The sequence below is a fragment of the Seriola aureovittata genome, chromosome 16, assembly GCF_021018895.1.
Source record: "Seriola aureovittata isolate HTS-2021-v1 ecotype China chromosome 16, ASM2101889v1, whole genome shotgun sequence".
In the NCBI taxonomy this organism is placed as follows: domain Eukaryota; kingdom Metazoa; phylum Chordata; class Actinopteri; order Carangiformes; family Carangidae; genus Seriola; species Seriola aureovittata.
In genome coordinates this window covers 24,021,696-24,034,547 of record NC_079379.1, presented here as the reverse complement: position 1 = coordinate 24,034,547, position 12,852 = coordinate 24,021,696, and the positions used below count along the sequence as shown (strand labels likewise).

General features: G+C 43.0%; 2 protein-coding genes across 3 annotated transcripts in view; one reads left to right on the top strand and one right to left on the bottom strand.

The window, feature by feature from the left end:
* The window catches only part of LOC130184027 (ubiquitin-conjugating enzyme E2 E2-like), a 49,775-nt gene extending 48,636 nt beyond the window's left edge, over positions 1-1,139 (bottom strand). The window contains exon 1 of one of the 2 annotated variants that reach the window (XM_056399781.1): positions 986-1,139. The gene's annotated coding sequence lies outside the window, so the exon portion shown is untranslated. Of the gene's footprint in view, positions 1-728; positions 913-985 lie in introns of those variants that run through there. The other variant, XM_056399782.1, reaches the window with a different exon arrangement.
* A 1,472-nt stretch (positions 1,140-2,611) lies between these two features.
* On the top strand, positions 2,612-9,616 carry sf3a3 (splicing factor 3a, subunit 3). The gene is made up of 17 exons (XM_056400204.1): positions 2,612-2,847; positions 2,966-3,013; positions 3,538-3,590; positions 3,883-3,988; positions 4,082-4,154; positions 4,619-4,710; positions 4,806-4,888; positions 5,037-5,175; positions 5,276-5,344; positions 5,443-5,510; positions 6,139-6,246; positions 6,363-6,432; positions 6,509-6,673; positions 7,873-7,983; positions 9,001-9,091; positions 9,193-9,248; positions 9,340-9,616. Exons 1-17 carry the CDS (start codon positions 2,752-2,754, stop codon positions 9,415-9,417), a joined length of 1,506 nt encoding a protein of 501 aa, XP_056256179.1. The 5' UTR covers positions 2,612-2,751; the 3' UTR covers positions 9,418-9,616.
* Positions 9,617-12,852: the final 3,236 nt, after the last annotated feature.

Sequence of the window (12,852 nt, the reverse complement as noted above, 5' to 3'; positions counted from 1 at the left end):
GTTGGGTGTGTTTTTCTTTTTCTTCCTCTCTTTAGGTGAGAAAACTGTCAGAACACCTCAACCATAACTACCAAAATTGGTTAAAGTAATCCAAATTGTGTGTTATTGAGCAGGCCTTACAGAAAATGACACCCAGGGGAGAAGCCACATTCCCCGCACTTGGACAAACATGTCCAAAACACTGAGCAGCGAGATAAAAAAAAAACGCTTTGACGCATATTTATTATTTCACTTTAAAACCATGTCTGCATTTAAGTATTTTGTAGTAAACAAACAAATGACATTTTTAAAGTTTTTTACACTGTTAGCTGTGGGCTCGCGCATTTCGGTGGGAAATACCTGGCGAGCTCTTGCGGAAGTTGAATTTTTTACTGGACTTAAGTGCAGTTTTGTGCAGAAGCTGTGGAGCCGAATTAAACAGTGGCTGCTAATGATTTTTTTTAAAGGTGATTAAAAGGTGTTGCTGTGAGGTATATGCAGTGTTTGCACGGGAGTAGGTGTAAAATGGGTGATATTTCGGACGGATTTCGGGGGGGGGGCGGGGGGGGGGGGGGCGCGAACCCAAAAGGCATGCATCGGCTACCACCCCCCTCCACCCACCCACCCACCCCCCCCCCCCCCACACACTTATCGCCCCGGTCCCATGGCTTATCCACGAAGAGTTAGCAGCCGCGGTATGAGACATCCTCACAGGCGGGACCAGATAAGAGCTGCACGGCAACACTCACCATGAGATCCAGCCTCCGCACCGCCGGAGCTCCCGCTGACCCCTGCTCGAAATCTGCTCCAGCACAAAAGACAGAATGGATGCCCCCGTCTCTTCCCAACCAACCAACCAACCAACCAACCAACCACCACCGCCCCCTCCCTGTAGGAGATAACGTAATAAAGCTCCATTCTGTCGGGAGGGTTACATTTCTTTTTTTCTTTTTTCTCTCTCTCTCTCTTTTATTTTTTTTTTGTTGGGAGAATGCGCGCGACTCACCTTTTCTAAGCGGGCTGGACGCACAGCGGCAGGAGAAACGTGTTTTTTTTTTTTAATGTCCACCGTGTATTCCGTAATCCGTTACACTGGTCGTCCGCTCGCTTTAACGTCCGTTGCTTTGACTGACTGCTGGAGAATGTGCTAAAAACCGCGACCGTCAGGTTGCACCGTAGCGACCGAGCACCGTTTCCGGTTCGAGCCCTGCAAAATAAAAGCCTGAAGGAACGTGTTCTCGTGTCAGGCTGCATTTGAAGAAGACACCCACGGGAAGAATCGATATTTCTGCGTATTTTGCACAGCTCATAAATACATAAATTTGCTCATTGTAATGTATACAATGTATGTTGCTGTTGACTGCAATTTTTTAAAATTTCTTATTTTCTTAATTTCTTATTTTCTTTTTCTTATTTTCTTACAGAAATCTTTTAATTTATTTTAATTAATTTTTTTATTCTTTCTTTTTTATTCTTTTTTTATTCCGTTACATATATATGTATATATACCCCAGTTCAAATCAAGACTCAAAACTAATCTGTTTCAATCTGCATATTCGCTGTAATTTCATTGTTTTCTTTTTAACTGTCTGTTGTTTTTATTATTTTTATTGTGTTTTTTTCTGTAAAGTGTCCTTGAGTGCTGTGAAAGGCGCTGCCAAATAAAATGTATTTTATATATATATAATAAATACATTTAAGTAAAAAGGTAATAAAAAAACAGGTTTAACTCATTTTGAACTATATAGCTGTTGTTATTCCTTTCTCCTCCTTTAACTCCCCTGTCCTCCCCACAGGAACTTTAATCTTATCTTTAATAACATACTGTTTGTTGTATGGGGGGGGTGGCAGTTCAACAAAAACCAGAACATTTGCCAAAATAAATCATGGTTAGATGGCTGTTTTTTTTAACTAAATGGAGCCATGGCTCTTGATGATAATCTACTACTTAAACTCAAAACAGCACATTTTCTTACACCCTTGTTTCATCTTTTAAAAATCTAACACCTGATAAGTGTCTTATTTTTAGGGCAAAGAATCCCCACTTCCGGTGTCTTCCTTTTTGCCGGAACTTGACCAATCAGTCCTCCGTGCGCGCTCCCACGCGAGTGCGCGCAAACTGCGTGCTGTCTGAAGCGTTATGGCAGGCTTTGATGACAGTGTAGACTACAAAGGAAGTGGAAAAGAGAGTAACATCATGTAGGCTGTCAATCCAACCTGTTTCAGAAGTGCGCGTTAAGATTTCAGAGTCAGTTTCCTACGTTTCAACCATTTACAGTTCCGGTCCACGCACGGAGCCGCTATGTGTTTTGGTGACCTACAACTGGGCCAGATGTTGACCCCATCATCTAATCAATCTAAAACACTGGGGTTATATTTAAATGAACAGTTAACACATCAGGTAGACACCTAAATAGTGTATGTGCTTATATTTAATTAACTAATTTGATCTCCAAATTTTTATCATTATTTGATTGTCTATAGCACAATTATTTCAGGAAATGAATTAACTGACATTTTAGACAAATTGGTGCCTTTATTTGTTCGTGGTCTGTGTCGACGGTGTCGAGCGAAGTCACCGCTGCGGAACCTTTTTTTTTTTTTGCATGTGGTCGGTGTTTCTCCACGGTGACGGACGTTAGCTCCTCAACGTGCGCCATTGAAATCAAACGTAGCCCAGACGGCTGGGGGGGGGCAGTTTCTCTTCATTTTTTCACTCACTAACTAGCAGCCCTCTCTTGTCTTCAGTACACGAAAACATTTCTTTAAACAATGGAGACTATTTTAGAGCAACAGCGTCGCTATCACGAGGAGAAAGAGAGGCTAATGGATGCTAAGACGAAAGAAATGCTACACAAGAAGTCCACGGTAAGATGACCGCTTTATCGCTAGCTTTAGCACTGATGCTAACCAAATAATACAAACACGAGAAACATCTGCAACTTAACTAATGTTTTCAAATGCACCTTGTTTCTCTTTCTTATAGCTGCGAGACCAGATTAACTCTGACCATCGAACAAGAGCAATGTTGGATGTAAGCAAGAGGGTTTTTATCTGTTTTAAACAGCGGGCAGGCTAATGCTAGTGTTGGCTGCTAGCTCGAGAAGTAAACATGTTTGTGCTTTATTAGAATCAATGATACAGCGGCTTTTCTAGAGCTAAACAACGTAGCCACGTTAAACAGAAATCCCACTTTAAAATCAGTTATTTGTACCTTTTTAATTATAAAATATCAAGTCACGCTTCTATTCACTTGAATTAAACTGTTATTGATAGTATAGGTAGGATATACTGGAGTATACAGCATGCAAGTTGCCCACAATACAGGTTTTAATAGAGTAATATTTAAACATATATGTTTGGTTAACTGCTCAGAAGTTTAACTTTGCACGTAAACAAAACAGCAATGCACTGTTAGAAGTTGGAGGGTGAAGAAGAGAGTTTAGTGAGACATTTTCTCCTTGTAACAAAGATGTTTCAGGAAGTTGGTTAAAAGTACATTGTTAAATATTTAATATGAAAACAAAGGCAGCCTCACAGTCTTTTTGTCTTTGACAGAGGTATATGGAAGTGAGCGCAAATCTCAGAGACTCCTATGAAGACAAAGATGGGTAAGTCTTTTCTAAGTGAATAACCTGCTCCAGTTTAAGTGGCTGTACCTGCTTTCTCCAAATTACAGATGTTATATGAAGGATCAGGGTTGAACACAAAACCTTTTCGTACATATTTGCTGTCAGAATGTATTTTTTTTGTTAATTTCAACTTTTATTTTATTATCAACTACAGCCCAAGAACTGTCATCAGAATATCTTCTTTATTTTTGGTTCTTATTGGGACTTAATACATTCAGAACAGTCACTTAACCTTGTATATTGAACAAGAAATCATTTTTCTCTTGGACAGAATGAGGAGGGATGAACTCGCCGCCATCTCGGGACCAAATGAGTTTGCAGAGTTCTACAACAGACTGAAACAGATAAAGGAGTTTCACAGAAAGCATCCAAATGAGGTAGATAACCTCCTGTCGGTTGTCAAAATAAAAGCTGCAGAAAATCTTTTTAAAGCGAATATTAACAACATTGCTGTTTGGTATTTCTCGTAGATTTCCATCCCCATGTCTGCAGAGTTTGAAGAGCTGATGAAGGCCAGAGACAACCCGAGCGAGGAGGCTCAGAGTGAGTTTAACAGGAAAACAGTTTCTTCTTCTATCTTACATTGACACTTGCAGATAATAGATGCTGTATATACTGTAGATAAATGAATAAGGAGATAAAAGAAAAGGAATTGATCTGTATTGTAAAATGTTTTCCATTGAGGAAATGTAATTAAAAAGCTATATTTTAAAGAACTGGCATATATAAACTACAGCAACTAACTTTGAACAACACTAATCTGTATGAAAAGTGTAATACGAATAAAGTTTGATTGATTGATTTTAATAAAATCATTTCATCGGGTTGAAAATGATGCAGAACAAAATCTTGTTTCTAGTGAAACCTAAACTTTTCATTGCAACACAGTCCGCCCAGGCCTCTTCTGTGAAGTCTGCCAAATTCAGTTATGAAAGTGACAGTGTGTGTGTGTGTGTGTGTGTGTGTGTGTGTGTGTGTGTGTGTGTGTGTGTGTGTGTCTTCTACAGACCTGGTGGAGTTCACTGATGAGGAAGGATACGGCCGTTACCTCGACCTGCACGACTGCTACCTGAAGTACATCAACCTGAAGGGAGCTGAGGTCATGATCCCTGTTTACGTCTGCACAGTTCAGTCTTCACCCACCTCCTAAACTAGACCTTTAACCCATGTCTATGTGTATGTCTGTTTCTACAGAAACCTGAGTATATCACTTACCTGTCTTCATTCGACCAGCTGTTCGACATCCCCAAGGACAGGAAAAATGCTGAATACAAAAAGTAGGTCCATCATGTGTATTCCCATCAGAGCTGACGCTGACTCCTCAGTAGAACTTGAAGTAGGAAACACATCCAGCTCTAAACCTCATCAGAGGTGAATGGATAACTGCTCTGTAAGACTAACGTGTGAGGTGGTGTGTGTCTGCAGGTATCTGGAGATGCTGCTTGAATACCTGCAGGACTACACGGACAGGGTCAAACCTCTGCTGGACCAGAACGAGCTCTACGGCAAAGTGCTGATGGACTTTGAGAAAAAGTGGGATAACGGGACGTTTCCAGGCTGGCCCGTAAGTTCTCCTCACAGTCTTCACACGTGACGATGGTTCAGCTTTTTTAGTTCACTCACCTGATCTGATCTGACGCTTCTCTCTTAATCTGGGGCTGCAGAAAGAGACGAGCAGTGCTTTGACTCACGCTGGAGCTCACCTGGACCTTTCTGCCTTTTCTTCCTGGGAGGTAAGAAAAAAGAAAAAACCTCTCAAGTGTTCAAACTTGAAGATTTATCCGTGAATATTAAGATTGCTCATTCACGCCTCTGCTGGTGTGTCACACAGGAGTTGGCCTCGTTGGGTCTGGACAGGCTGAAGTCTGCTCTCATGGCGTTGGGACTGAAGTGTGGAGGGTGAGCTCGTTGTTTCCCTGCAGAAGTAACATTAAAGCAGTAAAGACATAAACCTTTCTGCCCCACCCAAGAATATTAGAATTAATACATTTAATATAATTATGAAAATTAGAATTAAATAATTAAAGTGTTGAATGGGTTTTAATTTAAATTGTTGTGGAAAATAATTCAATGTATTGATGGAGCTCAGACACTGTACAGCATTCATTCTGACTGAAAGCAAGGACTGTGGATGGGAATTAAGCTTGAGCCAATATTTAATAATATAATAATATAATATAAGATTTCCTGATAGAAAATGTTGTTTGTTTGTAATGTTTCGTTTTGCACAGTCAGCCCTGCTGCTGCGTCCGAGCTTCGTTTCACGTGGCGGCATCACTTACACATGAAACAAAAAATACATTAATAGGATTATGTATTATTGAAAAACAGAACAGAAAAATAAAATGCCCCCACTCCTCGATAATATCGTTATATTTGAGCTGCGTGGAGATATCACTGTTTGGATATTCCCCAAGCACTTATGAGAAATATATCACAGCTATCACTTTGCATCATTGTTATTGGAAACAGGTTCAGGCCATAACGAGATTTGTGTGTGTGTGTGTGTGTGTGTGTGTGTTTTCAGGACTCTGGAGGAGAGAGCGCAGAGACTCTTCAGCACTAAAGGCAAATCCCTGGAATCACTGGACCCTTCACTGTTTGCCAAGAATCCCAAAGCCAAAGGCCCTAAAAAGTAAGTAGGCGTAAAATAAATAATAATTTTAAAAAAAACCCAGTGCAGCGCTGACACTGACTCGTGATACTGTTCGTTATATAATTCACAACCATTTCCTTCCATCACTCCCGCAGAGACACGGAGCGCAACAAGGAAATTGCCTTCCTGGAGGCCCAGGTGTATGAATACGTGGAGATCCTCGGGGTGAGTGAATGAATCTTCTTATTGACTTCCACCACGAAGTGTCGGCGGATCTGACGGACTCGGTCTGCGGTTACAGGAGCAGAGGCAGCTGACCCACGAGAACGTGCAGAGGAAGCAGGCCAGGACTGGGGAGGAGCGCGAGGAGGAGGAGGAGGAGCAGCTCAGCGAGAGCGAAAGCGAAGACGAGGACAACGAAATCATCTACAACCCCAAGAACCTGCCGCTGGGCTGGGACGGCAAGGTGAGGCCGCGCTTGTATCTGTACAGAACAACACAGATCCAACGTTCAAGTCACTCTTTAAGATGCTTGAACTAGTTTTGTGGCTCAGCTGGAGCTGGGTCGGTGTTTGACATGATTGTATTAAATATAAAAACATTTACACAGTAAAGTTAAAAGGAATAAGAAACTTTTTATTAACTGCTGAGAGTAAATTCAGTCGAATGAGCTCAGAGACACATTCAGTCAAAAACCTGCTGAAGGAGAAAATGTCAGAACTGTCACCCATTGAAGAACAGCTCAGTTTTGTTCATTACATCCAATCGAACTGAAGGACGAACTGATTAGAATTTGGTGGTTAAAGGTCGAAGGTCGAGGTCTCTGTGACGTCACAAAACGCACATTTTTTGGCCATAACTCACAAAGTCATTCACTGATTATGACGCAATTCAACACAAACGTCTGTGAGGATAAAATGAAGTGATGACATTTTATGTCTAAATGGTCAAAGGTCGAGTTCAGTGTGACATCATAACGTTCTGCACAAACACCTCTGGCCGTAATTCAACACGGAGAGACTGTGACCATGTTTCCTGCAGCTTGGCTGGTAATTAGTTTTAAGAGTAACAGCTTCCTGATATCCGTGTTTCTGCTGACCTCCAGTGGTTTTTAAAGGGACACCTCACTGATTAAACACATATAAACCAGACGATGTCACAGTGTTGTCACCAGCTGTATCTCTGCTTCGGCTCTGACTCACAAGGTCCCGATTCGATCAGATATCGATTCAGTAAGAGAGATATTTCAGTCACAATACTAACTTTGCTGAATATGAATGAGATTCTCAGAGAACCAACGCTGTACATTGTTCCTCTAACCTCTAACTAAAGGAAAAATATTCATGTTTACGTTACAAATGGAGCACAAACACGCTTTTTAATTCAATGTGTTTATTTAAATTCAACAGTTTAGATGCACATGTTGTCCAGCTCTTCACTGTCTTCATAGGTGTTAAAGCTGAAATGCAGCCAAACATCTGCCACACATCTGTCTCTCATGTGGCCCGGTCACTGCTGGACAGAGACGCACATGATAAAAGATCGATCTCCAAATGAAGATCTGTCTGCGCTTCGTTTGAACTTTACACTGTGAAACCTTGCCGATCAGTTATTACTTTATCTTTGTGTGTTTTGTTTTGCTGATTGCTGTTTTACTCCCTCCAGCCGATTCCGTACTGGCTTTATAAACTCCACGGGCTGAACATCAACTACAACTGTGAGATCTGTGGAAACTACACCTACAGGGGCCCCAAAGCCTTCCAGAGACACTTTGCGGTAAGTGGCTTTTATCACGGACTCTCCTCGAGGATGTGAAGGATATGGAAGTCAGTCAGCCGGTGGTGGTGGGGGGTGGGGTGGGGGGGTTGGGGGGGTAGCCAGCAGCCAGCAGCCCACACAGCCTGTAAATAGCTGTTGATATTTAAAACCAGAACAGTCATTCTTTGTTGTGATGTGTTGTCCTGTCGGGTTCCTCCACCTGTTCTAGGAAACACAAACACGTTTGTCTAATTCATGTCGCAAATTATATAATATCGCGAATTGTATTATTATAATACAATATTACACATTTCCATTTAACACCAGTTCAAGCTTCTTTATTTTGATTTCAACTCCACTTTCGCCTCCTTTTGGCGGCCATCTTTCCTCTCTTTTCTCCTCCATCCATACACTCCACACCTACGAGCAGTGAGTCCGATTTTAAGAGTGTAAACCAAATATTGGGGCTGTCACTTTGAACGTGGGGTGAAAAGTTCCTATTCGAGCTGTAACGACCCGTTTGAAATGAAGCTGCAGTTTCTATAAACAGGTCACACCATCAGCAGGTAACGTCGGTAAATAAACAGAACCGAACTTGATCCGGATCACGGTGATAGATTTGTTTTTTCGGGCAAATAATATGAGAAATGAGGTCGGACCGTTTGTCTCGACTATCGGTTCCATGTTTTGCCCTGCTTAATTTTTAGTTCAAAGGTGAGGGAGCTCCCGCCTGTTGTCTGTCCAACTGTGTGTTCTGCGTTAATGTAGAACTTAGAAATTAGAACTGTTAATTCAATTTAGAACAGATTGCGGGTCATTATGAATTCATTCAGTCTTCATTACATCATATTTTATTTTGAAATTGACATTAGTTCGTATATTTGGCCAATGGTTGGAAAAAACAACGTGGTGAATGGATGAACTGAATGTTTCGTTTTCATGTCGTTAACTAACGTGACTTGACGACGCTAACAGAAGGGGGCGGTAACTACGCGGCTGGAACCTTTGACGTGTATTTTGCATTGTGTTCTGCAGGAGTGGCGGCACGCTCACGGTATGCGCTGTCTCGGTATCCCCAACACTGCCCACTTCGCCAACGTCACTCAGATCGAGGACGCCGTCTCCCGTAAGTCTGTCCCCAAACGTCCGGATTTTGAAGCATTTTTAATTATTTTGGAAGTTTGTTTTTTAAATAAGCGACATGTGTTTTTTGTGTCTTTGCGCCAGTGTGGGCGAAACTGAAGTCGCAGAAGGCGTCGGAGCGGTGGCAGCCGGACACAGAGGTGAGTCCACGTCGGCTGGAATCGGCACCAACCGGATAAATAATTCTTCCTGCTCACAAACGTGCACGACTTATTCTGCGACTTTTTTCAGGAGGAGTACGAGGACTCGAGTGGAAACGTGGTGAACAAGAAGACGTACGAGGATCTGAAGAGGCAGGGTTTGCTGTAGAGTCACAGAGGAAACCAAGAGATGTAACTTCTACGGAGCGTCCTCTAAAATGTGTTTTTTGTTTTTCTTTTTCGTAAGTTTTTCTTTTTATTTGTAAGTAGTGATGTTGTTTTACACGCTGTCCCATCCTCCATCCCTCCCTTTGATAACTTTGTAACGTGGCAACCGATTATTACCGTAATAAAGGCAGAACTTTTGACGCCGTGCTGTTTTTTTTGTCCTTCATCACCTTCATCACCTTCATCTTCACTCGTTCAGCTTCGGCTCGTGAATCAGGGTTTATCTGCTGCTGCACCGACACACACACACACACACACACACACACACACACACACACACACACACACACACACACACACACACACACCTCTGTGGGTGTGTGCCGGATTTATTGGTGCCACTGACTGTGTTTGAACTCTTGTTTACTACTGTGATTTTATAGTGGCATTAAACGCTTGAGGGATGCATTAAATCATGACATAAATCAATTGTTTTTAATGTTTCTTATGTTGCAGCCGTATGTGAAAAAGATATTGGGGTTTTTTTTTCCCCCTCAACAACCTCCACTCTCATTATCATAATTATTATAATCGAGAAGAGAACCACATGCTGTTATTTGTGATGACAGACGACTCTCTCAGCTGGCAGGTCGTCTCTTGCTTCAGATGAACGAGTCACGCTTCGTCCTGTCTGATGTAAACTCCTGTGAACATGTCACGGGAACCTTGCCAGCGTCGGCCTCTGGCAGCGACCCAGCCCTGGTTCTTGTTTAAAAAAAAAAAAAAAACCCTGAATTCCTCTGGGCTTGAATGTTTTTAACTACTCAGTGACTCTGAAGGATCGCATCACCTGTGTGCTATAATCTCAGCTCAGATCCCAGAGTAATCGCTTTAGTTTTCATCCTGCAGACCTTCAACGAAAGCTTCATTTTGCAGACGTGTTTGTACAGCTCGTGTAAGACGGAGACGGTTCATACACCGCTACCTTTACAAACCTCAGCCGGGTGTTGGGAGTCAGTAAGCTGGATGTTTTGGGCCTCTACCATGGGTCACCTGTGCAGCAGGTTATTATGACGTTTTTCATCATTATTCAAAAGCATTTTGCCAAAATATTAAAGGTCAGATTTGCAGACGTGGCGGCAACGTGTTGACATGTTCATCTCCCTCCCACAGTGCACACACACATTGATTGGTGACACTTAATTGCCTGCAGGTGTGAACGAGAGCAGGTTGTTTGTCTCTCTGTGTCTGTGACAGAGTGGCGACCGATCCAGGGTGAAACCCCGCCCTCGCCCAAGGTCAGCTGGGATTGGCTCCACCCCCCCGTGATCCCCACAGGAGAAGCTTTGATGGGCTTCTTCACCTGGGACCCCCCCCCCCCGCAAGATAAAACAGCACTCTGAACATCCCAGTCACTTGAAGTTATATCAGAGGAGAAAGTTACGTAACATAAAGAAATATGGGTGAAACAACAACCTCCACACACACACACACACACACACACACACACACACACACACACACACACACAGATATGGTGTGATCGCTGATGCAGCAGAAATGCATATCAGGTGATCGTGTACGTGCACGTCTGTGCTCGTGAAACTGGCAGCCGGTCTCAACTTGTGCAGATTAATAAGCATCTCTGTGGGAGGAAACAGGTCGGACTCGTGCTCTTCACTCTGAGCCCTTCTTGCCTTTTTTAGACTTCCAGTCACCGGATGTAGAATCGTTTCAAGAGAGAGAGAGTTTTCATTCCAGTGTTTGTTCATCCATCTTGATCAAACCAGAGGAGCTGATGAGTTCAACCTGGAAATGTTTAGACCTGTGGTCTCCAGTCTCAGCGCTCTGCAGCTAATCAAAGCCTGCAGGTGGTGCTGCTCTACCACGATTCCCCTCATCGAAACTCACAGGATGGATCGTACAGGCTCAGTGGTAGAAACTCTTCAGCAAGGTTCAACTCTGCCACGAACTGAGAGGTGATGGAAAGATAATATGGAGTCGACGAGGCCTTAACTGCTGGGTTCAGTCGAGGATCGCAGACCTTCAGATACTGTTCATCAAACTCACTCTACCGCTCAGTCACTGAATTAATCAGAATACAGGCAGAATTTACATGAATACAAATAGAAATATACCAGCTGAATGGCGGCCTGTTCCCCTCCCACTCTGAAGAGATGGGAGTTAACGGTGATGGCTGTGGCCTCTGGAAGATGCAGAAGTGATGTCTGGACCCCCCAGTATTTACCATTTACATGCACAAAAATCTATATAAACAGACTATAAGTCAGGGAGAACTCAGAAAAGCATAACAGGCCCTATTTAAATCCGAAAGCTAAAGATTAGCGATGATTAGCTGCTCCGAGGTCTGACATTTGTGAGAGGGGCTGCCGGCCGCCTGCTACTAACCTGATTTCCATGGGCGCAGGCTTTATGGGGACAGAGCTAGCAAAGCGTGGTATTACTGTCCTGAGGGATGTGCTGCGCTCCAGTGGTTTCTCATTCACACGAGGGCGGCAGCCGGGCCGCTCTGACACCGGTTGGATCACCACTACATCTGATGTGTTCCACTTCCAAATGCCTGCCGTGGACTGGACGTACTGCCCGCAGCCTGAGTAAGTACCTCCTCAGTTACTCAGGCATCGTGGGTAAATTACGCAGGAGCATGTGGGCCCTCGTAAACTAACTGAAGTGAAGTCTGTGCGCTGAAAGCTGCTCTGTGGGTTTATGAATTTAAAGATGATAGAATAGTTTTGGATTACTCTGAAAATATAATAATAGTCACAATGCATGTTCAGCATTTACATTTGGTCAAATGAAATTACTCGTACAAATACAGTACTGGCACAAACTGCAGGTGCACTGTGTTTATTGTATGAGAAACAGTATATGTGATGGGGTTTTTCATTAGTTTATGGCACCTGTTATCGTCAAAGATCAAGACTGAACCCAAACGCAGACACGAGAGGCGCCGGTTAGTCCAAAAAAACAAGTATTTTATTTTAATAAAAAGATAAAGGGATGGTGGCTGGTGGGATCCAGGGGGGGAGGTGAGCTCCCCGGAGGGCTTGGGCTGGCAAACAAGGGCTGGCTGTCTGGAGGAGATCCTGGAGGCAGAAAACTGGCAGGTCATAAAGACAATCTCAAACAAACCGAGTGAAGACCAACCATCGAGGGGTCGGCTTAATATTACTGCAGAGTTGAGTGGTGGATGGAGGCCAGGTGTGCTGATTACAGATGAGGGTCAGGTGTGAGAACCAGGTAAAAACCAAAAACGAAACCAAGTGCACCACGTCCACACTAAGGTTGAAAATAAAGAAAAGAAGATCCAAACAATCAGGTGTCACTGGGGGAGAGGTCGTGACAGTTTGAGACATTATGAAAATGTTATTATGAAATCCTTGAAACTATACCTACATATATTCTAATTATACAT